A 27,498-nucleotide genomic window follows, 5' to 3' on the forward strand; every position below is an offset into this window, starting at 1 on the left:
CCACTCCTCTTCCCTCCCTTATTGGAGAAGAGATGACAAGTTGAGATGCTGTTCAGGAAAGCCATGTCGAGTCAAGATGTTGATCGGTTTGTCCCACAGGGGCTGCTTGAATTGAAACCCCACTACCTGGACTAGCCATATAGGGCCATAGAAACATACAGCTTGGAAACAGACCCTTCGGTCCAACCAGTCCATGCCAGCCATGTTCTGAAACTAAACTAGTCCCACCTGCCTGTGCTTGGCCATATCCTTTCAAACCATCCCTATTCACCAACTTATCCCAAAAGTTTTTTTAAATGCTGTAACTGTGCCTGCATCCACCATTTTCTCTAGCAGTTCATTCCACATACACTGGAGGGCAGGGGTTGAAAAATCACCCCTCAGGCCCCCTTTTTTTTAATATCTTTCTCCTCTTACCTTTTTAAAAAGTAGTCTTAAACTCCCCTGTTCTAGGCCAAAGGCCCTTGGCGTTGACCTTACCTATCCCCTTCATGATTTTATAAACCTCAATAACGTCACTTCTTAACCCCCTATGGTCCAATGGGGGGAAAAAAATTCCCAGCATTTTCAGTCTATTGTTTCAATATCTCAAACTCTATTCCTGGCAATATCTGGGTAAATCTTTTCTGAACCCTCTTCAGTTTAATAATATCCTTCCTATAACAGGGTGACCAGAACTGCACACAGTACTCCAGAAGAGCATATATATTATGGTTACAAAAGCAGGTCAGAGGCTAGGAATCCTGCAAAGTGTAACTCACCTCCTGATTCACCAAATCCTGTCCACCATCGGCAAGGCACAAGTCAGGAGTGTGATGGAATACCCACCACTTGCCTGGATGTGTGCAGCTCGAACAACACTCAAGCTTGACACCATCCAGGACAAAGCAGCCTGCTGGATTGGCACTACATCCACTCCCTCCATACTGATATTTCATTGGAGCATTGTATAGCATCCTCAAAATGTGCTGCAGAAATTCACCAAAGTTCCTTAGATAGGACCTTCCAAACCCACAATCCCTGCCATCTTGAAGCAGATACACAGGAATCCTTTCACCTGCAAGCTCTCCTCGACCATTCACTGTCCTGACTTCAAATTATATCACTGTACTTTTTTCGTGTTGCTGGATCAAAATTCTGGCATTGCCTCCCTAATAGCACAGTGGGCCTACCTGCAAGAAATGGGCCACAATGGTTGAGGAAAGCAGCTTACCACCATCATGTTTAGGGCAACAACGGGCAGGTAATAAATACTGGGCCAGCGAGTGCCATCCGCTTCCCAGGAGTGAGTGAAGGAACCATGTCCATAGCGGACAGCCCAAATCCAAAACTTTGCTCCATTTGGTGATCTTTGCAATCTAGTGGTCGCTCTTTTTGCTGAACCACAACTTGGAGTTGAACAGCGCCGTCTGTCTAACTGGGACAAAGCAGAGCTTCTCGTCCACGTCATAGCAACAGGCCAGTGGGCAACTGGCCAATCGATGGGCAAAAGTCGTCAACTAATCCATAAGCATGTTACTCTGTGGGCCTAAATAAAACATACAAAATTATTCACTTAAAAAGAAACTGCCTTTAACATTTTTGCTGAAAAATTGATCTCAAACAAGCATTTAACTTACATTCTGTTGTATATGATAAATGAAATAATATCTTTTTCAAGTGACTCCTATTTTTAAAATAAATGCAATCCAGCATTCTGCAATGCAACCATTCAGAGGACATTTTACATTTGATTTCTTTTTGATGCTGAATGCAAAATGTGATCACCGGACAGTCTAATTTGTGACCACATTCCCCATTGTCACAGGATGTACTCGTTTACTCCTTGATACACTTTCCCTTTGTTTCTTTTGAATTGTGTAAACCTTTCTGAGGTAATGTACTGAAACTCTTAATTTATTTCTCCTCTTGTTTTGCAGAGAAACATGATCTGAATGTGGAAACTGCTCAGATAAACCCTCTTCTAATTCCACGAGATAACAAAACAGTTTCTTTTTGCCAAGTTATTTGCAGCATTCATCATAAAGATGAATTCATAGAGCTGCCAAACTTGTGGCTCCCTAATGTATTGAGCAGCAAACTCCTTCTATCGGATAATATTTGAGAGCCCAGCTGCTCAATGTAAACGTCATTATTCTCTGGGCTTTATCAGCTGGTGAAGCTTTCCTGTCTATAAATAAGACATTTATGAGGAGAAACGCTCACTCAAGAATTGAGCCTGCTGATTAATCGTAGTGCTTCAGCAAGGAAGTTTTCAGACATCAGTCACTCTCTTCAGGCCATGCTATGACAATCAAAGAAAAGAACCAAAAGCATATTGAGTGTTGCTGTTTCAAAATTACTTTTGAAGAAATAGTTGCTTCTGTGTTTGTGACTGTCGCACCAGGAAAGATGATATCTGCCCAGTCAGCTGAAGATGAAAATAGGCTGAGTAATTCAGGCTGTGATGTTAAAATAAGGCATGTTGTCGATGAAGGAATGCTGGATGTCGATCAGATGTCAGTCATTCAGGGTCCTTTAGACCCTCCTTTGGAGCTACAAGGCACACTGCCAGTGATGTCTGTAGCACAACTGACTACGAAACACAATGCTCAAAGTGGAAGTGTGCTTGAGGATCATGACATGGGGACTTCAGGCTCAAAAGCAGGCTGTTACAATGTGAGCAGTGACCAGTCTAGCCAGGGAAGTTGTGTCTCCAGTCCGTCTGCTCATCAGTCCATGGAGGAATGTGATAAACCGTGTCAAACAGAAGGAGACGTAAGCTGGAAGCCCAAGAGCTTCTCCCCTTTCTTAGGCAGAGCGATCGATGGAAAGGAAATGGGCTTAGCACATGAAAGGTCTCCTGTGCAGCTCCCATCGTTGTGTAGTCAGATCATTGAAGACAGCTGCCCACACAGTGCTTTGAACCTAAAGCATTATGCCGATGGTGAAAATAAAAAGTACCATGTTTTGTGCCCTGGGCCATGTTCACAGGCTACTTCAGTCAGCCATGTTGAACATGGCTATCCATCCACACCCTTGAGCTGTGCATCAAAAACTCTACTACAGCTGCAGGAAGACTGCATTGCTGAAAGAGTATATGACAGTAATGAGAGTTGCCCAGGCTTGCATGTTGCCCAGTTTGGATTCGGTAGGGTCCAGCGAAAACTCAAGTTGAAGACTATGACCGATGGATCTGTGGGTGGTCATCCAATGACCCGACTATCCCTGAAGCCTTCTATTATCTATCTTGAAGGTACTGGCAATGGTGGTGAAGAAGGGATGGGGGATGAGTTTGAACGAAACAAAAAGGAACGCTCCACTTTGCTCTTTCGACGGTACAATAAGAATAACCGAGAGGTGAAGAAATCTGTGTATACGGGATCGAGGGCACGCTCGAGAACCTTACCATCGGGCCATATAGGTGCAAAGGCCAGGAAGGTCATCAACCAAAGGAGGAACGTTAATATTGACCTCAAACTTCCCCGATTTCCTGATGAGAAGCTGCTGATATGCCAAGCTATGTTGCTGAAAGGTGGCTGGCAACATTCCTCGACTAGTTCCAGCCGGACCAAGGTAAGAAATGTGTGTTTACAACTGTGCTCCCTTTTTGCTGTGCTGTTTGTGTGAAGCAAGAGATTTAAAAGGATTCAGTTGCTGATTACTTTCACTGAGTGGTCTGTGCTAGATGGAAGCATTCATTCGCCTGTTGATTTAAGACATGCCTCCTGGTCCATGCAGATTAATTGTAGTAAAGAGGTAGAGACAGAAATGTCAAAAACCGTAAGCAGAAATTGCTGGAAAATCTCAGGTCTAACAGAATCTGCAGAGAGAAAACAGAATTAATATTTTGGGCCCACTAACCCTCTAGAAATTCAGCCTGGTCTTCAAATTCCTGTACCTGAATGTGCTAAGGCACACATGTACATACCTGAATAGACAGCTCATATAAATAACCTTAATCCAGGCTTGTGCAGAATTTAATATGGAAATATTGAAGTCACTTCTGTATTTAATATACAGGTATTACTATTTTAGTATAACGTTCCACAAAGCCACCGCCGAATGGCTATTCTCTCTATTGTGCTGAGCTAATGTCCAACATGAAAGATATTCCCAGCACAGAACGTATGGTACTGTGCAGCAAGCAGTGGAAGATGTTGTCTCAGAAAGAGAAGGATGCATATCAGAAACGATGTGAACAAGTAAGAATTCTGGCAATTTAAATGAGAGAGTCCTCTTTCATCCTGGAGACCAGTTACCGCAAGGGTCGGTGTTGGGTCCACTGCTGTTTGTCATTTTTATAAATGACCTAAATGAGGGCGTAGAAGGATGGGTTAGTAAATTTGCAGACGACACTAAGGTCGGTGGAGTTGTGGATAGTGACGAAGGATGCTGTAGGTTGCAGAGAGACATAGATAAGCTGCAGAGCTGGGCTGAGAGGTGGCAAATGGAGTTTAATGCAGACAAGTGTGAGGTGATGCACTTTGGTAGGAGTAACAGGAAGGCAAAATACAGGGCTAATGGTAAGATTCTTAGCAGTGGTGTCCATGTACACAGATCCTTGAAAGTTGCCACCCAGGTTGACAGGGTTGTTAAGAAGGCACACAGTGTTTTAGCTTTTATTAATAGAAGGATCGAGTTCTGGAACCAAGAGGTTATGGTGAAGCTGTACAAAACTCTGGTGCGGCTGCATTTGGAGTATTGTGTACAGTTCTGGTCACCGCATTATAAGAAGGATGTGGAAACTTTGGAAAGGCTGCAGAGGAGATTTACTAGGATGTTGCCTGGTATGGAGGGAAGGTATTACAAGGAAAGGCTGAGGGACTTGAGGCTGTTTTCATTAGAGAGAAGAAGGTTGAGAGGTGACTTAATTGAAACATATAAAATAATCAGAGGGTTAGGTAGGGTGGATAGGGAGAGCCTTTTTCCTAGGATGGTGACGGCGAGCACGAGGGGGCATAGCTTTAAATTGAGGAGTGAAAGATATAGGACAGATGTCAGAGGTAGTTTCTTTACTCAGAGAGTAGTAAGGGAATGGAACGCTTTGCCTGCAACGGTAGTAGATTCACCAAATTTAGATACATTTAAGTCGTCATTGGACAAGCATATGGACGTACATGGTATAGTGTAGGTTAGATGGGCTTGAGATCGGTATGACAGGTCGGCACAACATCGAGGGCCGAAGAGCCTGTACTGTGCTGTAATATTCTATGTTCTATGTTCTATGTTCTATGTTGTACAAATGCTGAGGTCCATGGGAAGAATTAATGTAATTTGCATGTGATAACTATAAAAGTTACTGACTCAAAGAAAATAAAACAGCAGGGACTGTTTATTTCAGGTTGGAGGGATGTTCAATCAGTTTCACTCGCTCTGTGTCTTTTTTTTTCCAGTAAGTTAGCCTAGCTTTTCTTTATTTTAATGAGATGAACTGTGTATAGTGAGTATAAGGGCTTTTTTAAATATAATTTTCATGACTGAGTAGGTGGGTTATCAGCAGGAATAAATTGAGTAGTGGGGAAAGTGGGTGATGAAGGGAATTATCCTGACGGAGTTTAAATGCAGGTTATAACTGGTCAGTGAAGGAATGTTGGATGGAAGCTTTATTTTCTCCTGGGGGGGTGATTGGCTTGGAGGTAGGAATGGCACTAATTTGATGGGAGTGGTGATGTCCACAAACTGTTTTACCTTGCCTCTCCACTCCGCTCCTCTGGATTTATCTTTGGGGTGCTGGGAACCCCTTGGTCAACCTTGCTGACTCATTGCCAATTGATGCCCCTAAGTGGATGATTAAGAGGCACTTCAGGGTCACAGCCCACCGATTCTGGAAGGAATTAGACTGCAGGTGGGAGAGTCCCATGTGAGGTCAGATCAGGTGCGGGCAGGAAGTAGAAGTAGATAAAAGGAGCAGGAGGAGGTCATTCGGCCCTTTTTGAGCCTGTTCCTCCATTCAACATGATCATGGCTGACCGTCCAACTCAGTACTCTGTTCCCATTTTCTCCTCATTCACCTTGATCCCTTTAGCCCTAAGAGCTATATTTAATTCTTTCTGTCATCATGTGTCAGCCCTGCATTCCCAAGAATCAGTCTAGTAAACCTTTGCACCCACTCCATCTGTTGATCAAAGCCAATCACTGCCTGGTTGAGAGACTGCATGCTGGGCAGACCGGAACCACTCCCTGTCCTCTCCTGCCTTGCCTGTGGGCCCTGTGGCATCCTGGCACACTTTGGGGGGGGGGGGGGAGTGGTGATCTGACGTCAGCAGCTACTGTCTGTTCCATGCACTGCTGACAACAAAAGCTTCCAGCCTCTGATCATCCCTCACTGGGCTGGAGCTCTGTCCCAAGGTTCTTCCTTCCAGGAGAAGGCCAGTCTGTGCTCTTGTTGATTGTTGGTGTGTGGTTTGGTGTCTTCTGCAGGAGGCCTACTGTGTCAGTCTCTCACCAGCTCTTCACATATGGCCTCAGAATCTCAATCCACGATTCTACCTGCTCATTCCATAATTGAGTTTTATTTTGGATGTGAGTTTGCTCGCTGAGCTGGAAGGTTAGTTTTCAGACGTTTCATCACCATTCTAGGTAACATCATCAGTGAGCCTCCGACGAAGCGCTGGTGTTATGTCCCGCTTTCTATTTATCTGGTTAGGTTTCCTTGGGTTGGTGATGTCATTTCCTGCATTGGTGATGTCATTTCCTTTTCTTTTTCTCAGGGGTTGGTAAATTGATTTAGAGCCAATGTGTTTGTTGACGGAGTTCCGGTTGGAATGCCATGCTTCTAGGAATTCTCGTGCGTGTCTCTGTTTGGCTTGTCCTAGGATGGATGTGTTGTCCCAATCAAAGTGGTGTCCTTCCTTATCTGTATGTAAAGATACGAGTGATAGTGGGTCACTCGTATCCTTACATACAGATAAGGAAGGCCACCACTTTGATTGGGACAACACATCCATCCTAGGACAAGCCAAACAGAGACACGCATGAGAATTCCTAGAAGCATGGCATTCCAACCGGAACTCCATCAACAAACACATTGATTTGGAGCCAATCTACCATCCCCTGAGAAAAAGAACAGGAAATGACATCACCAACCCAAGGAAACCTAACCAGATAAATAGAAAGCGGGACATAACACCAGCGCTTCGTCGGAGGCTCACTGATGATGTTACCTAGAATTGTGACGAAACGTCTGAAAACTAACCTTCCAGCTCAGCGAGCAAACTCACATCCAGAACCTCAACCTGAGCTACAAATCTTCTCAAAACTCGTGAGTTTTATTTGAATGTATTTGTACTTTGGTACAGTTTAACTTTTATGTCTTGAGATGATATTTTATGAACTAAAATGGTTTGGAAAAAGACTCCGTTTGAAGATGGTGGCAGTGATTATCTGACCATAATTTGACCCACTTGATAAACAATACCCAGTCTGAGCAGAAGTTAGACTGGCTTCAGTCATTTTGATCACAATCCCTGAAGTTAACATTGACTGATCTACACCTTTCAATAGGTTTCACGAATTTGGTTGAAAGTTGCCCGCTGATTTGGGTTGTAAAGTCGATTAAGCCATAAACAGGAAAAGTCCATTCAATTTCATTTCTGGTTATAACTTTTGATTTTATATTTCTTTCTCTTGCTCCTTGTTTTTCTCAGTCCCTTAAAGAACACTACCATGTGATATTGCAAATTACAGCAATATTTGTTTGCTGAGAATGCAAGAATATCTGCAAATGTTGCTTCTGCTGAAGACACCAGGAATCAATTAATCAACTCTGGTCTTAGGTCTTAACCTCGCACCCTGAAGACTCTTCAAACTGCTTATTCCTGATTTTTTTTTTTGCACCAGATAGTCTTAACTTTTTAAGCTTTTTAACCTGTGTGTGTTTAAGGTTACATTTTATTCCTTTTTCCCAAGGTTAGGCAATGACATTCCAGCTTTATTCAAGAAAGCTTTGTGCTTGGCTCCTTAGTTTAGACAATATTGTGGTTAAATTGATATGTGATATAGCTTTGTGGGGAAAATGTGTTGAAAATCCTTGTTGCAATCTAGCTAGGGAGTTTTAAAAAAGGGGAACTGATTCATCCTTCCTTGTCTGGTTGTAACAATCTTCTTTAAATATCTAACACCTAATCCATTTTGCTTTACTTCCTTGAATGTACAATGCCATTCACATACAGGATGGCTGGTAATCTAACAGATTGTCCAATCAGTTTCTTTTAAAACTGGCCCCTATGGTGTTAGATTTTGTTTTGAGAAGGACTGGCTCATGCTTGTGAAATTACAATAGATTATTTTTTGAAAACGTGGCAAGTGGTTTTTGTTACTTAGTCACTAACAATAATTTAGACCCAGAGTATCTGCAAAGTTTCAACATCTTCACAAAATACTTAGGGGTTTAAACATTTATTTGATGCATATGTTTTTAAAGCAATAAAAGGTTTATAAGAGCCCCCTTTTTTAAAAAAAAAACTGACCTATCCAAGGGGGTGGGTAATTTGTACAGAACGAGAGAAATAGCCCCAGTTCAAGTTCTTCCATTTCGCTCTGACCATCAAACCTATGCAGCCCATTTAAGGTCGGCATGGTGACTTGGTTAGTGCTGCTGCCTCACAGTGCCAGGCATCCAGATTTTATTCCAGCCTTGGGTGCCTGTCTCTGTGTGTGGAGTCGTGCATTCTTCCTGTATCTATGTGGGTTTCCTTCGGGTGCTCAGGTTTCCTTCACTGTCCAAAGATGCGCAGGCTAGGTGGATGAGCAATGGTAAAATGTAGGGCTAAAGGGATAGGATGAGATTTAGGTGGGCTGTCCTTTGGAAGGTCGGTGCAGACTTGATGAACTGAATGGCCTCTTTCCATAGTGTAGGGAATTCAATCATTCTCAAGTCACGAGATGAAATTGAGCAAATAAAGCTTTATTCTACTTTTGACTGAACTGCTTAATTTTCTTGCTCCTCTGTTCCAGTTTTGGGATTTTTTTTAAAATAGAGGCAAGAGCAATGCATTGGACAATGGAGAGTGAAGCATAAACATACTGTTGTGTGAGTATTTCAAAGGCTTACATGATTGACTGTGGACAGAAGTGACAGCTTTTGTGATAGCTGCTTTTAAAATGGGAGCAGCAGTCTCATCAGCTCTCTTGCGCTTTGGTCCTTTTGACTGTTCATGTGGTCTCTGTCCACGGTTGTTGGTACATGTATCTGAGACAACTTTAGCTGTCTGCATAAAATACACCTTTACTAAATGAAGCTGACGTGAACTTGCAGTGTGCCAAAACAAGATGCTTTTGCTTTATTAAAATCTCCCATTCCATTTTTAAGGGGGAAAGGTAATAATTTAACACCACTTTCCAATGCGCTGGTCCACTGTTTTTAGGTTGCTTCAACTCCATTAAAAGTAGCATCAAGCGTTGGTCTTCTGACAAGTCTTACCTCCGACTTGATGGCCAAGGTTCTTAAGGGGTCTGGCCAAGGGGGCATATTACCAGTGTGAAACTGAGATCTGGTTGGAGAATGTTTCCTAGGGTTTATTGGACATATTACGCAGCAGCATCCGAACTGTGATGGTGGAATTCTGCTCTCTTAACATTGTTCAAGTGTGCAGGTCCTTTTCAGGCTCGCACCTTCCTGGGCTCGCCAGTGAAATGTGGCATCAAGGTCTGACAAGGCCCTGTCAAAGGGGAGTTTGCGTGGGTTTCTGCTGGGTACACTGATTTCCTCCCACAGTCCAAAGATTTGCTGGATTGTTCACACTACATTGTCAGTAGTGACTGCGCATAAGTGGGCTAAGTGGATTAGCCAGGGTAATGTGGGGCCATAGTGATAGGGTGGGGTGGGTTGTGGGATGTTCTTCATGGGGTTGGTGTGGCCTCTGAGCTGAAAGGATCTCAACGGTGCAAAAAGATCTCAATGATTCTGAACGTGTTAAAAGGTTATTTCCTAATGGTTCCTGTGGGTCAGAGGGAGTGTTGGGAGATTTCTCACTACACGCAATATGGTTTGGACAAGGTTGTGATACTGGAAGTTGTCATGAGCACTGGGGCTGATTAGAAAGGCCTGAGGGTTGACCCAGAGATGAAATCGATCTCCAGTTTTAGTCTGAATGCGGGTGACTGTTGCTTTTTGTAAAGCAAAAATGATGAGGTAGAGGGTATCAAGATGTACTTAAGTTGGGCATGAGAGGAAATGGTTGGGGAACCCTATGATGTGCCCATGGTGATGTTTTTAAAAGGTACCCTTGATGCTTGCCCACCCCCAGCCTGGGTAGTGAAAGGGACTGGAATAGATGCCGGGGGCAGTTGGTTAAATGCCACCAGCAGTGGTGCGATGTGGTCTATGAATGACCACCAATTGGCCTGCCCAGTAGTAAAATCGAGCTCTTAAAGGGTTGTGGAGGCTGCCATGTTGAGCAAATTTAAGACTGAGGGAATCGAAGCATAATGGAGTACTGCAGGAAGGCGAAATTAAGCCAGAAAACTGGAAATGCCTTTTTGAATGGTGGTCAGAGGCCAGATGCTCACCTTTGTGCCCTTTGCGGTATTATGTTAACTCAGTCTGTTTTATATACGTCTTTTTCGTCTGGAGGAATGGATAGTGATGGTAGAGACTCCAACATTCTCTCCATCACGTGGCTGACCAGGAATCCGTCCACACTTTGCCCTCAGCACCATTTATGCAGATTGTTAGCCAACCTGCCTTTTTGGCTGCTATAGGAATGTAGCTTGTTTGACCATTTCAGAGCTGTGTTGTGACATCAACAGAGATTCTGGCTGTGGCAGGGGTGCCACTCTGCCACAAGCGCCATTATTTTCTCCCTTCAATCTCTTGTTAGAACAGCACCGTGTTTGCAAATTGACCCTCCCCACCATGAACTAAGGATCAGAGGGCTACAGGCAGGATGGAAGTGGAGGGCCCAGCTGCCACACCACCCCCACAGAGTGGAAACCTGGAAGAGGGGCTATATTTTCTTCTGGCTGGATGCCCCCAGAGACTGGTCTTTCGGCTCGAGAGGAAGGGCACCTGTGAGCCGTGTTTCCGACTATCTCGATACCTTCAGTCCTGAAGACCTTGAGCTGGAGCAATGGTGGGGTTCTCTTCAGCCGCAGTTAAGGGGGTTAGGTCTGGCTTCCTGTGGCAGCTGCCAGCCTGCTCACTGAGGTAGAGAGATGGTTGCAGGTTTTAACTGCGCTACTGCAGATCCTGGGCACTGCCTCCCAAATACTTGTCTGATGTTCGTGCTCCACCCTCTGCATTTGGATGGGGTCCCTGGTCCCTGAACCACAAGGTGGATTCCTGCCTGCGGCTGAGCATGGGGACTTCTCTGGCAGTTTGGTGTGCCAGCGGGGAGCTGTCATTATGAGGTGCTTCCCCCCCCCCCCCCACTCACTCAGCCCAACAGTGCTACTGAGATGTCAGTTTCTGAGCTGCTGGGAGGTGCAGGAGGTGATCTTGCCAACGCTTCCTCAGATCAGGGAAGTAGCATCCCCTGGGCTGGTCAGCTGTTGTGAACGTGCCACTATGTACCCAAAGACATGGGAGAGAGGATGTCAGAGTCACTTGCTAGAAATGGTGTTCAACAAATAACATTGACAGCTGGGCTAATGTGACTTACAGGGTTGTACTTTGTTGGCAGGGCACTGGTATCTCAGTATTCCCGCAAGAGCAGTCCCTGTCGTCTTCCATGTGAGCAAGGATTCTCTTCTGTCTTCTCATTTGGCAGCAGCCCTTCACCCATATGCACGCTCTCTGTCCTGTTATAGGCTGTCCTCTCCTGTAATGAGAGAAAGAGAGGATTGAGTTGTAAGCTGGCACAGCTGTTATTTCTGCTGCCTGCAACAGCCCTGCGGTGAGGTGCTCCAATAGCCTTTTAAAAATGGCATAGGCAATTTGGGATGCCAGTCTTTCGGCAGATATCCGCTGAGTGGCAGGATCTGGGAACAGTACTTGGTAGGTCAAGGTTGGAATTGGTCATGACAGATGCCATAGCGGGTAGGTTAGATGGTTAATGAGTAACTAACCAGTAATTATTTAGATATGGTGAGAGAACATCCTGGGGCTCATGGTGGAAAAACCATCAAATACTAGATGCAATGGCACCTCAGTGGATTAGAGAGATTCAGCTGACAGTTCTTCAATTCCAAATGGTTTTAACAAAACAATTTTTTGTCTTTTTTAGAAATCAATCTAATTTTAATGTTGCGACTTGCTAGCAATTCACTGTGACCTTTTTACTCTGCAAAACATTGCTTTCCTTCAGAAAAGGAGTCCCTAATGTTTGTGCGATAGTACAAAGCTCTTTGTTCCTACAATCTAATTATTGAAACATCTAGAGGAAACTCCAACTTTCCAAAAAAACAAAAGAACATTCAATTTTTGTCTTTTTTGATAAAAGCTATTATTAAAATGAGAATTTAGAATCTACTTAAGTGCTGCCATTTATCAACAATAGACTACTTATTGTATGTTGCAAATAGGCTTTTGTCATTCTTGCATGTGGCTTGCACTTTGAATTGTTCACTATCCCTTTCACAAGGGAAGTGATTATAAATTATTAGACGTTGCTGAGAATGATGTGGGGGAGTGTGGAGCAAGGAGCAGTTTGATACCTTTTCAGCCCCTTGCCCTTTCTTCATGCAATGGGTGCTTGTGTGCAGTGACAATCATTTGGGAATAACTGTACAATGTCCATTGTACGTTAATGTTAAGCCCACGTAATGAATCTGACCACAAGTGTCGTGGAGGTTTACAGAGCTGGAATTTAGTTTTTTGTTTCAGTCTCTCCTTTAATGGATGCTGCTTCTGTGCCTCTCTCTCTCCTTGCTGAGTGGTTCATTCCCAGACCTGGTGAAATGGGATTCCAGACAGACTGGTTGAGGAGATTGCAAGGTGAAGAACTGTCTTTGGGCGTAGACTCTGACAATCTCTGCAGTATGGAAGCAGGCCATTTGGCCCATCAAGTCCACACCAACTCTTTGAAGAGTATCCCACTCAAACCCACTGCCCAACTTTTATCCCTGTAACTCTGCATTTCCCATGGCTGGCCCACTTGGCCTGCACATCCCTGGATACTATGGACAATTTAGCATGGCCAATCCACCTAACCTGCACATCTTTAGAGCGTGGGAGGAAACCCATGCAGACATGGGGAGAATGTGCAAACTCCACACACAGTCACTCGAGGTTGGATTTGAATCTGAGTTCCTGGTGCTGTAAGGCTTCTTTCAAGCCCTGTTATATGGAATTAAGACTATTTGCTGAAATACAGGATAATCACAGGATTTCAACTTCCACGTTCTAGAAAGACCGTTCTGTAAACTCTGCACATATTTCACTCTTGCCTTCTGTTGTTTTGCTCAAGTCTGCCCACACTGCTATTTGTGTGCAGTGAGGAGCAGCTCAGTGTCCATCTTGCAAAGTTACTGCACAGATCTAAAGGCCTCAAACAACACTGTTGATGCATATCCCCTAGGATTCCCTTTTTTTGGGTGAAGTGAACTTAAGTGAACTAGGTAAGACACTTTTTAAAAAAAAATTCTTCCTTCCAGGAAAGGTCAGTATATTTACAGATGTAAGTAACTGATCTGCAGATTTCCAGGTTATAAGCAGCTTATAGTTGGATTGATTGAATAGTCAGGATTTTGAAACACAGCCACTTGTCCCATATCATTTTAAAAATAACTTTCATGCAGCACAATTATATTAAGTCACATAATTTTATCCTATAATTAAAAAATGGTGTTAATTTACTTGAGGTCCCTGACCTGCTAATTCAGGTCGAATTAGGCCAAGATGATATTGTCTTGCTGTTAAAAGAACTTTACATTTGGCAGATTGTTATTCAGTCAATTTCCAGATGAGCAAGTGCAGCAGTTTAGCAGAACAGATTCAATTGATGCCCTTTAAAGTTACTGGATTCACAGTCTTTGTGAATATGTTGTATCTTTGCCTGGGGTAAGTTTAGGCGCCTGTCACAATGACAGATTAGAATCCCAAACTATTTGGGGGGCATATTGAACTTTTAATTCCAACATGTGCTTTTCAAAAGAACGCTGCTACAGCCTAAAGGTGGATGTGAATGTTGATTCAGTGACCTCCTTTCAGAGTCCTGTGTGGACATGTGGAATATTACGGAGTTCAGGAAACTTTTATCACAAAGACCAAAATGGAGGGGATAATGAACCCACCCCCAAAGAAAAGCAGGAAGTCATCTGCTGTAAACATATTTGTGTTTTAGTCTTCCTGGGGTATACAGAAAAAGGGCTTAAACCCAACTGGCACCCTTGGTTTGCATGCATTAGTAGCCTGATGTGGTAATGTTGTGAAGACCACAGTTGGAGTACAGGGCTGTTTAAAAGTTGTTCTCAAAGTAAAAGAAGGAAACATTGTCATCCAGAATGCTGTAGACCAGCCACTATAGAAAGGAACCAGGACAGAAGAATTTCACTCAACCTTTCAAATAAATGAGGATCGCAAAATTTAACTGTTCAACTACAAATATCTATGCTACTGATACCATTCAATCAATGTAATGGCCACAAAGTTCATCAATCTTTCTTCATTAACAAATCGGACTGATGGACTGATCTGTATGTTTTGTTTGAAATCATAGCAAATTGTGGAAGACTACACAGAGACTGGTCATAACACAAGCCATCCACACTTCCGTTCCAAAAATGTCAGTGATTCAGTGAAGCTCTCAAGACTGAAGTTCATTACCATTCTGAGCTTTGCATTGCAAATACTAAGTAATTTGCTGCATTGAAGAAGGAGCAGTAGGCCCCTCGAGAGAACTTGTCAACATGTGTTTAGTTGTTTGGCTTGCTGTTACTTTCAAAGGGAAGGAAGAAGTTTTCAGGTTACTTTTCCTCAATGTAAATGGGAAATATTCAAAGGCCTTTTTGATTATTTGGTCCTTTTATAGATTAAGTAGAATATGTGTTTATGTTCCAATTATGCTCACTGGGGTTAACTTTTTAAGCAAACCAAGAGTACATACTTCCTTCCAACATCAGCAACATTAGAGTTCTTGTTAAACTTGAGAAAATAAGTAGACTTTGATTAATTTTCTTTGGAATTGTAGAATTGAAAAATAGTAATTGTTATTTAATACTTCTAAAATAGTTAGACCTGGTTAACATATTATAGGAATCACCTTTTTATCAAAGGATTTCATTTTGTGTTTCTGATTTGGATTAAGAGACACAGCAATTCTGTGGCATGTGGAAACTTCAAGAGATTTGAAGAGATGTGTACAAAAAGCTGCTTAAGCTGCCAGCTGAGGGTTTCTGAGTTTGATGGGTATGTGGGGGCACTGCAAGGCATGGGGTGGCTGAGTGTTTCCTGGATCTGTGGTTGCAGTAGAGTTATACCATGGCCAATGGGAGTTTAGAATAGCAAGTGCACTTGGAGTGCGAGGAAATTGCAGGCAAGTTTGTGGGGTTTTTAAAAAAAATTGTTCATGACGGTGACTGGCAAGGCCACTGTTTTATTGCCCTTGAGAATGCGGTGGTGAGCTGCTTCCTTAAATGGTTGCAGCAAGTGCTGCGTAAGGAGACCTCCTGTGCAGTTAGGGCGGGCATTCCATGTTATGACCCATCAGTTACCTAACAGTGAAAGACGGCGTGTGCCTCGAGCAGATGAGATGTTCCCATCTGCTGCTTTCTCGTGCTGCTTGGTCTTGTTGAAATAGCCAATAGTCTTGCTGAATTGCTGCACTGCATTTTGTAGATAGCACTTTCAGACCGATATGAAAAGGAACTGAGTAGGGAGGATGACCATGTGAAGGAATTCAATCCCAAAACTGACACTTGAATATTTCATTGGCCTGGTGTTATGCTTAAATTTACAAAGGCCCTATGATCCATCTTGGAATGTTCCATAGTTTTGACAGCTCCATATGAGGGCATGTTGATTTTTATCATGCCATGGACTGTCTGAGCGGTAGCAACGCAACACAATATTTGTTGTGGATTTGACAGTTAAGCAAAAGATTGCAGTTCTATCACGTGAGACTGAGGCCTCACTATAAGTAGCATAAGGAACAACACACCAAGCATTGTAATTTCAGCAGAGAGAAAGGGACCACCAGGAGTCTCCGAACATTTCAGAATCAGCAGTGTACTGAGGAAGGGGTTGGAGTTGAAAGAGCGACAGACAAGATTTTAAAAACAGGGCTTCCAAAAGGTCCTGATCTGGATCGGTCCCAGTGACATGTGGAGTGGGGATGAAAAAACAGCAAGATCTAGCAATCTCAGTGACTAGTGGTGTGGGAGTGGAGCTTTGATAAAATCCAAGCCTATCCGATCTGTATCTATCTGTTAAAATTGTCTATCCCTGACGACATCCTTGTATAGCTCCATTCTATCCTCTCTCTTATGTGAGCATGTCTTTTTCTATAATACAATGATCATAACTGTGCTCAGTGGTCTAGCAGTGATTTAATTAGTGTTTTATGAAGTTCTAGCATAACCTCCCTCTTATATTTTCACACCTTGGTTAATCGTGACAAGTAGCCTGTGCATCTTCTGAATGGCCTTACCTAAATCTCCAGTGTTGCCTTCAGAGTACTATGGAAGTGCATTTAAGATCCCTATGTTTCTATACACTTCTCATATCCTATGGTTTTATTGTTTACTCTCTCAGCTTTTTGCCCTCCCTAATGCGTTCTATCTTATTTCTCCAGCTGAATTTCATTTGTCATGTTTCTGCTTACTTGACCAGTCCATTGCTCCTGCAGTCTGCACCCTGCTTCACTATCAATTGCAAACAAATTTAAGTTAATTGATCTATTCCCTAAGCGATAATCCCGGGACCCGGTGTTGATTTTTTTTTGGCAAGCAGGAAGTGATGGAGAAGGACAGCACAGATTTTGCGCAGAGCAGATTGTGTTAATGAACAAATGAAGATTTTTGACTAGGGAGCAGGTGGAGGGAAAATTGTGAACTTGATGTTCTGTATTTGGGCTTTTCACTATAATTTAATAGGTCCCACTTATCAGGCCTATTAGCAAATTTGAAGCTTTGGGGATGAAAGGATCACCAACACCTTGGAAGTTAGCTCAAGGGCAGAAAACGGCACATGCTGGAAACTGTCGGCATCTCAGGCAGAGTTAATGTTTAACTTAATAAAGTGTGAGGCTGGATGAACACAGCAGGCCAAGCAGCATCTCAGGAGCACAAAAGCTGACGTTTCGGGCCTAGACCCTTCATCTCTCTTCACCCTCTGATGAAGGGTCTAGGCCCGAAACGTCAGCTTTTGTGCTCCTGAGATGCTGTTTGGCCTGCTGTGTTCATCCAGCCTCACACTTTATTATCTCGGATTCTCCAGCATCTGCAGTTCCCATTATCTTTAATGTTTAACTTGACTGTTTCTATTCATCCGGATGAAAAAAAAATGAGAAAACGAATAGAACGCACAGACGTGACAAATGTTTGTTCAGACTGGAAGGAGGCAATTGGTGTTCCTGAGTGTTCAGCACTATCGCTGATATTGTTTTTCACTTTTAACAATGACTTGCGGATGCAGTGCACAATTTTGAAACTTGCAGGTACCAAGTTTTGAGGGAAGTAGTATTGGATGTCAATAATCCAGAAATTCGTACAAAAGCTGCCTAAAACACTTGTTTAACTGAAGTATTGGGGTGAATGTCAGCAGATTAGTGTCTGGTGCAGTATCAAAATGTTTAAAATCTCATCCCAGTTTTTCCCAATTCATTGGTTAAGTGAGGTGGGACAAGGCAGCCAACCGGTTCCTGGGAGGAGACCCTTTTTATATATTTGTGTGAGGCAGGAAGCTTTTGGTCTAACCCTGGCTGGCTCGTTTTCTCAGGCTGGGGGTAAGTTGCCAGCTGAAGGGAAGGAAGTGACTACTTCTGTTGACTCTCAAGCTTGTGATCACCATTTTCTTCAAATAAAAACTCACTTTTGGGGGCCCCAAGGATCTGGCTAACTCTCGCCTGCCAAAGAGATCGTGGACTGGACGAGCCTGGTTAGCAGCAGCAACCTGTGACTTTGAGATTCTACTGGAGGCTAATCATTCCTACTGATTAGAAGTGAAGAATGTCAAAGGTTCATGTATAGCATAGAGTTGAAACTCCACCTGGAGAGCACCAACTTCTGCTTCCTGTCTTTGACCCCTCTATGTCCAGTATCTGCCCTTCCCTACACCACCATTTGGGAAGTAGGTGAAGACTTCAGAGGGGGTGGGCAAGTAATGAACTAGAATGTGTGTGCAGAGACAAGGAACTCTAAGAGGACAAGTGAAGCACCTTGTAGATGGAAGGTTAAAAGAGATTTTGATGGCAGTGTTTAAAATCGCCAGGGTTTAGAGGGAATAAATGAAACCAAGTATTTCTAGTGGTTGATAGGGCAGTGATTTGCCTCTGGATCTTTTGCCAGAAGAGGAAATGTTCTGTATACGGCAATTGCTTGCATTTTTGTGTGTGTGTGTGTGTGTTCAATACTGATTTGCCTAATATCCTAAAAAGGAAATTAGGTAAATTTTTGAAAAGATTTCATTGGATATGGGGTTTGAGTGAGTGACTATCCTTGACTCTAAGGCCATATTTGACAAAAGTGGACAGGCTTTGGAGAGTCAGGATCTACACTTGTGGCTGCATTATTTCTGTGACTCACCCAGTTCCATTTCTGGTCAATGGTAAACTCTAGGGTGTTGATAGTGGGAAATTTAGGAGTCAGTGGGATGCAGGGGGAGAAACTGTCTGCAGGTTAGTCATACCTGGCACAAAGGGAGACAGTTGTGGTTGTTGGAGCTTTTGGGACATCCTGCAAAATTTCTTTTTTTTTCTTTCCAATCCAATTGTTCAGAGATGCTGTTGCACACCTGTGGAGTATGTGGAACTTGAGTCCAGGCCTCCTGGCTCAGAAGCAGGGACACTACCATTGTGCCACAGGAACTCGAATTCCTCAGGGTAGTGTTCCAAGCCCAGCATTCAATGTTGTTGCCATCACAGAATTTCCCACTATCAACATCCTACGGGTTACCGTTGACCAGTAATGGAACTGCGTGAGTCATACGAATAATGCAGCTACAGCTGTAGGTCAGACACTAGGAATACTGTGACAAGTAACTCCCCTCCTGACTCCCCAAAGTCACCTTCATCTACAAGGCACAAGTCAGGAGTGTGCTGGAATGCTCCCCACTTTCCTGGATGAGTGTATCTCCAACAGCACTCGAGTAGCTTGACCCCATCCAAAACAAAGCAGCCCACCTGACTGCTACTGCATCCATTCACTCCACCACTGATGCTCAGTAGCAGTGGTGATGCTCAGTGATGCCCTCAGAAATTCACCAAAGATCTTTAGACAGAACTTTTCAAAGCCACAAACCACTTCCATCTAAAGGTCAAGGGCAGCAAGAACACCACCGCTGGTTAGCTCCCCTCTCAAGCTACTCACCATCCTGACTTGGAATTATATCGCCATTCCTTCAGTATCGCTGGATCAAAATTCTGGAATACCTTTCCAAATGTCATTGTGGGTGTATCTATACCAAATAGACTGCAGCAGTTCAGGAAGGCAGCTCATCACGACCATCTTGATGGCAACTGGGGATGGTCAATAAATGTCCACGTCCCACAAGTGAAATTAAAAGAAATAAAAAATTGGCCCAATCACTTTTCTGAGTTGGTGCAGATCCTGGGCTGAATACATACCTTTTAGTTACTTGCATCTGCTGTAAATTTGTAAGCTGTCCAAAGGTATTTCAATGTACAGTAGAAAGATAAAACAGCACTATGTGAAGCAATGCACATAATGCAAAACAAATGTTAACTTGCTTTAATAACTGCATCTTTCATGAAGAGAAATATCCCAAATATTTTGCATCTGTGAAATAACACCTTGTGAAATTGAGATGTTGGTTGAAAAGACTCATTTGAAGGTGGAGGAAGAAATGTAATGATCACTCGGGACTGGGGGAGTGGGGCTTGAACCCTCAAATACATAATTGTAATTCTGTCATTCACCCAACTCTGATCTACAATGTGGCCTCAGATTTTTTTTTCCACAGACTCCCACCCCCAACCTGTTTCCTTTCTCTTTCCCATTCCACTGCTGATGCCAGGTAGCAGCAGTGTGTACCATCTACAAGATGCACTGCAGAAATCCATCAATGATCCTCGGGCAATATCTTCCAAACCCATGACCACTCCTATCTAAAAGGACAAGGGCAGCAGATACATGGGGAACACCATCACCTGTACGTTCCCCTTCAAACCACTCACCATCCTGACTTGGAAATATAATTGTCTTTCCTTCATTGTCACTGCCTGAAAACCCTGTACTTGCCTGCCTAATGACATTGTGGGTCAACCCACTGTAGGGTGGATTGTAGCAGTTCAGGAAGGAGCTCACTGCCATCTTCAAGGGCAACTAAGGATGGGTAATAAGTACTGGCCACCTAGTAATGCCCACATCTCGAGAATGAATATTTTAAACAAGTTCTTTCCTTCATATTACCAATGTGTAGCGCATAGAGGAGGATTATGAAGAAGGGAATAATTAGAACTGAGCTATTTTTGTATGGTATTGCTATTTCAGAACAGTAACATGTACCAAGTCTTAGCACTGAGGGAATGAAGGCGATGAAGCCAGGCAGTGCAGGAGCTCCTACAGTGTTGCCGCCTCACTGTCATGGCCATTGTACCTATCCTCTTGCCATTCAGCCATCAAGGTCTTAAATAGACCACTTGGACAGCTCATCAACAGATAGTCTGACTTATGGTATCTAGGAGTTAGAATTAGCCGGCTCATCATGGTGTGAGACGGCAAGGTGAGGTGATTAGGGGGTGTGGGTGACCGCAATGAGAAATGCACCTCCAGAGGTTTCTTTTATCACCCTGTCCTGGGAAAATAGCTATTGCATTTTTATGGGAAGGACATGCAGGCTGTGCTGCAAATGGATTGTGGTAAGCTGGAAACATTTATTCCAATTATTTCATGATCCTAGTTCAGGTCTAAAATAGTTAATATTTGAGTTGGGATATAAATTAATTTGAGTCCGGCGAGGGTGCTCATGCCAAAACGTGGAGATTCCAGGTACTGTTTTTAATGTATGGTCTGTTATACTCTGTCACCTTTGGAGGACCTGGGAGCTAATGTGGATTGGTGTGTGGTGCAACAGACGTGAAGAAGAAGTGAAGATATAATGTTGCAGAAACTGGGGGAGGTGGGAGAGGAAGCAATAAAAAAATTACATGTTTACTTAGCCAGGAGTGTACAAAGCTTCTCCTGGGACTGAAATATTCTCGCTGCTTGAGATCTCTGCTCCATTCTGCTTAGCAAGTCTGCAATATCACAGTAGTTGCCTTGTTTTCTGTAATGGTGCTATATAACTTTCCACAGAATTCTGGCTCCTAAATTAAAAATAATATTTATTATTCTTTTCTGGGCCAAGACTTTTGTGGAAAGTAATATCGCACAGCTGTAGGTCAATTGGCTCGGATGATGTCACTCCTCATGGAAGGCATAAGTTGTTGGAAGAAGATGTGCTTGTGCCCTTTGGGGAAAATAGGTGAAAGTCTTCCTCCTGAGGGCAGCCACTCACTGCTTGTGGGGGTCTTTGCAAGAGGTGTTTGCTGCTGATACATTCACTATTTGACTTTCCTTTGTACTGTACTTCCAATCGCACTGGTTTGATCATGCACACTGGGTCCTCACACCATCAGATGAAACTAAATGGTGAGAAAAAGGAAACTTTTCACAAATCCAGGGTTAATGAGTTCGGCTGAGACTGAGTCGCTGGTTGAACACTCAGCATCAAAGAGAAGGAAACAGTGCCTTGTCATATGTTTTGACTATACAGTTGCTTTGTAGGTTGTGAAACACTACCATCACTTGTTGTAATGATTGCAGCACAAAATATCATGTCTTCCCAAAACCCCACCCCTGCCCCACCTCAAGCCCACACCAAATAACAAGCTGTGTGGGAATACAGCCAGTCGAAGAAAGATCTTTGGAAACAAGCAATGAATAAAATGCCTCCTGGCAATATTATCCTTAGTTGTGTTTAAAGCCTAAACATCATGATTATCAGTAATGAAGTCTGTGTCTGTCCGGAAAACAACTAAACACCCTTCTGTACTTCCACTTGGATGCTGGAAGAAAGCCTATGGTGAATGAGCTGTGAATCATAAACGGAACCCCTCTCACTGAAGGGGATTTCTGGTTTGGTTCATAATATTTTCCAGCTGCCAAGCGAAAAACATTTTGTGTTCAGACTCAATGCAACACGGACAGAGAATGATGTCTCCAGACAGTCTGCAGTCTCTTGATTTGGAGGCATACCTAACTGCAAAACTCTCCATGTGTTCAGATCACAATTTCTTTCTGTGCTAGATCACTGTAAGTTTGCAGCTCTGAGACTGTTTGGAATGGAGACTTTTAAAAGCAGCACAAACACTCCTCCTGGAGCATTTAACCACTTGAATTGGATGAAAATAGTTGAAGCGTGCATGAAAAATAATGTCAAAAGTTTGTGCTTTTTCAAAATTTTGGAAACTGAAAGAAGCCAACAAATGCTTTCATTGGTAAGTAATCAGCAATGATGTCCTCTTTGACAACCTGTTACTGACTAGTCCTTTTGCATTCAAATTTCTTTCAAAAGAAACAATTGAACCAATATGTCATTAGACACTTAACCTGTGCTGCCTAGCTGAAAGTCTAATCTTTGCACTGTATATAACATCGAGTTGAAGCTTAAAGCGCCGACAGGGTTGGCTCTGACAGTGTCCTGCTATCAGCTCAAAATGTTATAACACTTGAGAGTGAACAGGGATACTTAATGCACAGCAAACATGTTCTGTGATGTGTAAATTTTATGTTTGGAAATAATATACTTTGCTATAGAGGAAGGGACAGTAATTCAACTGAAGTTAATTTGAATGTGGAGATATTGCTGTCAGAAATATTATTTAAATATTTAAATTGAACGTGTAAAGTATGTAGATACTCACATGTGAAATTCTGGCTTCTTCAATTGGTGTTCCAGTCGGGTATGGGAACAGGTTAGTGGCTACACTTTATTTAAATGTTTAGAACAGTAGTTTTAATACAAATGCAGCATCTGCTCATTCAATGTTTTTATTTGAAGAATGAAATTCTTCCAGTCTTTGGCATCGTCATCCTGTCCTGTATCCCTTCTTCCTCCTCCTTCCTTTTGTTATCTTTGGCACTGATCCTTATTCTGTGCTGGAGCAGTTTCACGTTTTGGCACTTCACTGTTACCTTCTGGTTTGACTCGTACCTATTCCAAAGATACCTTCCTGCTGATCTTGCAGGGTCACAGCTGTTGCTGCTCTGTCGTGACTTCTTTCTCTTTGTTGATTTAGGTGCTACGTCATCAAGCAGCAGGGTTTCTGCTTCCATATGTTTTCTGTTTATGCACAACTTTAACCATCTGCCTTCTCTTTTGATTCCAAGGCTGCTGCTGATGCTCTGATTACTTGCCCACTATTAAAACACCACTGAGTCAGATTTAACCTGGCTTCAATGTAGACAATGGTAAGGGCAACTTGGTCACTCACTCACCCTGTACTTACAGAGCCAAAGGCTTGAGCTCCATATTCTAACAGAATAGCTGAAGAGGAAAAGGACGTGGGGTAGCTTTGTTGATAAAGATTGGTAGCAGTGCAATGGTAAGCAGTGATATAGATGCATGTTGTAGGATCACTTTGGGTAGAAATAAGGAATAGAAAGGGCAAGATAGCATGCCATCGATGGGCCCCTGAAGGCTTGTCTGGCTGTTGGACCATGTATAAATTACAAGGCAGTGAAGGTATGTAAGAAAAAAGCCGCAATTGCCATGGGTGATTTTAATCTGCATGTCAACTGCAAAATCAGATGGACATAAGTAACATGGAAGATGATTTGCATAGTGCATTGGAGATCAATTCTTAAAGTAATATGTTAGCCTACCTAAGAACAGGCTATTTTAGATTTGTGATGTGTAGTGAGGTAAGTTTAATAAGATATCTTATTGTTATGGATTCTCTGGGAGTAGTGATCACAACAAGGCAGACTTTCAAGTTCAGTTTGAGGGGGAGCAACTTGGATCTCAAACTAGGGCCTTTAAATAAGGGCAATTAAGAAGGGGTTGCCTAAAGGAAGAGGTAATAAACTAAGGGGGAAGTCGGATTAACAGTGACTGACCTCAAAGCAGATATTTCAAGTTAAGCAATGATTTTTTTGAAAATTTTAAAAATTAATGAGAAAGATGAACAAGGGTGGATACTCTCCTTGACCAATCAAAGACTAAGACCATAAAAAGTAGCAAGACTTTTATGGCAGGCCAGAAGATTGGGATTTTTTTTTGGTTACTATTTGACAGTAGATGAGCATAAAGCTAACAGAGCTAGGAAATTGTCAATGAAAACAAATTGGCAAGAAGTATTAAAGACAAAAGAGTAAGAGCCTGTGCGGCTATGTAAAATGAAAGAAAGTAGCTAAACTAACTATGGGAGTCTTGCAGGATGCAACTCAGGAATTAGTAACGGAGAATGAGAAACTAGCAGACACTTGAAACCAATATTTTGCATTGGTCTTCATGCTGGAGGGCATTATAAGCATCCCTAAGAGGGCAGATAAAGAGGGCAATGGGATGTTTGATTCTGGTCAAAATTCAGGAATTCCCTCATGAGAGACATTGTGGATCTTCCTACACCAAATGGACGAAAACAGTTCAAGAAGACAGCTCTCCACAATCTTCTTGGGAGAAACTAGGATTGGGCAAATTATGCTGGTCCAGCAAGCAATGCTCACATCTCATGAGTGAATTTAAGAAAAAAATGGCTGCAGAGATAGTTGAGTCATTGGTTGAAATATTCCAGAACCCATTGATTCTGGAAGGGTTCCAATAGTTTGGAAAACTATTCTGACATCCCTGTTTTTAAGGGAAAGAGATAGAAATTAAGAAGTTGTTAGCCAGTTGGCCTAATGTCTATCATTGGAAAAATGCTTGAGTCAGTTATTAAGGAAGAAACGGCAGGCCATTTAGGAAAACTTAATACCATCAAGTCAAGCCAGCATGGTTTTGTCGAAGGGAAATCATGTGTGGCAAATTTACTAGAGTTCTTTTTGAGGATATAGCCAGCAGAGTTGATAAAAGGAAACTGGTAAATGTAGTGCATTTGGAGATAGCCTTTTGAGGTACCACATCAAACATTCTTGAACAAGATGAAGTTCATGGTAATGGGGGGAAATATTCAAAATATGTTGCCAGCTCCATATGAAGAACCTTAGCCTGCGATACTCTTGACAAATCCAACAAGTTGACTTTTGGGAACGACTGGAAAATTTTGCAGCTTCCATTAACTCCCTGAATTGCAGTTGGCTCAGGGACAATGGTGGTCAATTGATTTAGTAATGAACTTAGTGGACATCCTGCCAAAAGTCAGGAACCCCACATCATACCATCCAAGATCATCAAGGAATGTTTTACTGCCACCAGGAGATAGAAGTGCGATTGTTCCCACAGCAAGTGGTTCCCAATGCTACGGCTGTTTTAAGAATTACCTTGGAGGTGAAAGTATCAGCTGTCATGGAAACCAGAATGAGAAGATGAATGAACAGAAGCTTAGTGGGAAGTTGCTCAAAGGAGCTTCAGTATGAGATGAACTGAGAGAGGCCTTGAGGGAAAATCTTAGAGAAACAGAAGAAGAATGTGAATTCAGATGTAATATTATCAGTGACTGCCCCCCCACCAGCTGCTCATAACAAAGGGTAATTCAGATCCCACATTGAAACCTGCCTTGATAATTTTAAGTTTTCTTTACTCTCTGGAGGTTATCCATTAAAACCTTCACACAAGACTGTCAATGTTCTTTAACTTACACAAGGTTACCATACAGGCAGAATAAACCTAAATGTGGATGATAGTTTAGAAAAATCTTAACATAAAAAGTCACAAACAATTTTCAACCCGTTTCCCAGTGGTATCCTTTACAGGTATGCAATCCTGGAGAACTGTCCCAATTTCTGTCTTGACACTTACTTTCTTAATTGATTAATTCCAAGTTAAATGGCCAAGAATCATCTTTCCCATTCTGACAGTATTAAAACATCTACAAAAATCCTCGCAGCTTAGAGATTGCTTAAACTAAAAATCTTTCTGCTCGGGTGAAACTGTTTTCCTGAATTGGAAACTGTTTCTGAACTGAACTGAACTAAAATTACCAATAGCCCCAGTCGGTTTTCGGTTTCGTGAAAGTTCAGTTTTCTAAACAATTAATTAACATTGCGGGCATCCTGAAGACTCTTGATGTCTCATTACATTTTCGGAAACAATGTGGTTACGTCACTGTTCCAAATGACTTTCTGACCTTTTGAATGAAAACAAAACTGGTTTAAAATCTTCACAGCAAAGGGGCATCACTGGCTAAGCCAGCATTTATTGCCTGTCCTTAAATGCCCAGAGGACAGTTGAGAGTGAACCACATTGAGGTGGGTCTAGAGTCATATGTAGGCTAGATCAGGTAAGGACGGCAGTTTCCTTCCCTAGGGACATTAGTGAACCAGAAGGGTTTTTTTAACAATCGGCAATGGTTTGTGATCATCATAGAAGGTGGGAGTTATTTTTCCATTCCAGGGTGATCTGGGAATGAGGGATAAATATTATCTCTTCAAAATTCTTCTGATCTGGTTATTTTCCTCAAAATATTTAGAAGTAAACCAATCACCAATCTGACTGAAATGCTGCTAAAATACTTCAAGAAATATTTAACCGCAGTTCCATAATCATAGTCAGATTAATATGACACAGAAGATTAAAATTCAGACTAAAAGGTCCTGGCTCAGGAATAACCTTTTACTATGAGAAGAAAGGGCCTGAGATGATTAATCCCTTGGCTCAACCTTTCTTTTTCTTTTTAAAAAGAAGAAACATTTGGCTAAAACAGACATTGGGTATCTGATTTTTATTCATTAAGTTTTAAGAGTATTGGATGCTGAAGAATTGCATCTCTTAATAATGCAGTCGGTAGACAATGAGGTTCTGGATAAGATACCTTCAGCTGAGTCATATGCGAAGAATGCCGAAAGCTGAAGTCTGTTTAAGCTGCAATTCAATTGTAACTGGAATTGACTGTTTTACCCGCCTCCATTCATTCATGGGATGTGGGTGTCACCGCCCAGAGAGCAGTTAGCAGTCAACTAGCCACATGTAGACTGGACTAGTTAAGGGTGGCAGATGTTTTTTCCTAAAAGCCATTCGTCAACCAAGTAGGATTTCCAATTGACAGTGGTCATCATTTGGCTCTTAGTTTCAGATTCCTTACTGAATTCAAACTCTACCATTTGCCATGGCAATGGTTTGAACCCAGGTCTCCAGAACGTTAGCTGGGTCTCTGCGTTAAAAGTCTACTGATAATATGCTCCCAAGATTCACCCACCTTTTTTATATTCTGAAATGCATGCAATCTAAGCTCCTACCGACAATTAGCTCTTCCAATGCAGAAGGAATAAAGTCATTGAATTTCTGATATTTATGCCACTCCTTCAAAATAAGAACCTTTG

At 42.4% G+C, this 27,498-nt stretch overlaps 1 protein-coding gene across 2 annotated transcripts in view; it reads left to right on the forward strand.

Moving 5' to 3' along the window:
* The window catches only part of plce1 (phospholipase C, epsilon 1), a 363,575-nt gene that overhangs the window by 49,067 nt on the left and 287,010 nt on the right, over positions 1 to 27,498 (forward strand). For both annotated transcript variants that reach the window (XM_048551434.2, XM_048551435.2), the window contains exon 2: positions 1,920 to 3,555. In XM_048551434.2, the coding sequence (XP_048407391.1) occupies positions 2,287 to 3,555 (1,269 nt within the window). In that variant the 5' untranslated portion in view covers positions 1,920 to 2,286. The remainder of the gene's footprint in view (positions 1 to 1,919; positions 3,556 to 27,498) is intronic.

This window comes from Stegostoma tigrinum, chromosome 20 (genome assembly GCF_030684315.1).
Source record: "Stegostoma tigrinum isolate sSteTig4 chromosome 20, sSteTig4.hap1, whole genome shotgun sequence".
Classification (NCBI taxonomy): Eukaryota; Metazoa; Chordata; class Chondrichthyes; order Orectolobiformes; family Stegostomatidae; genus Stegostoma; species Stegostoma tigrinum.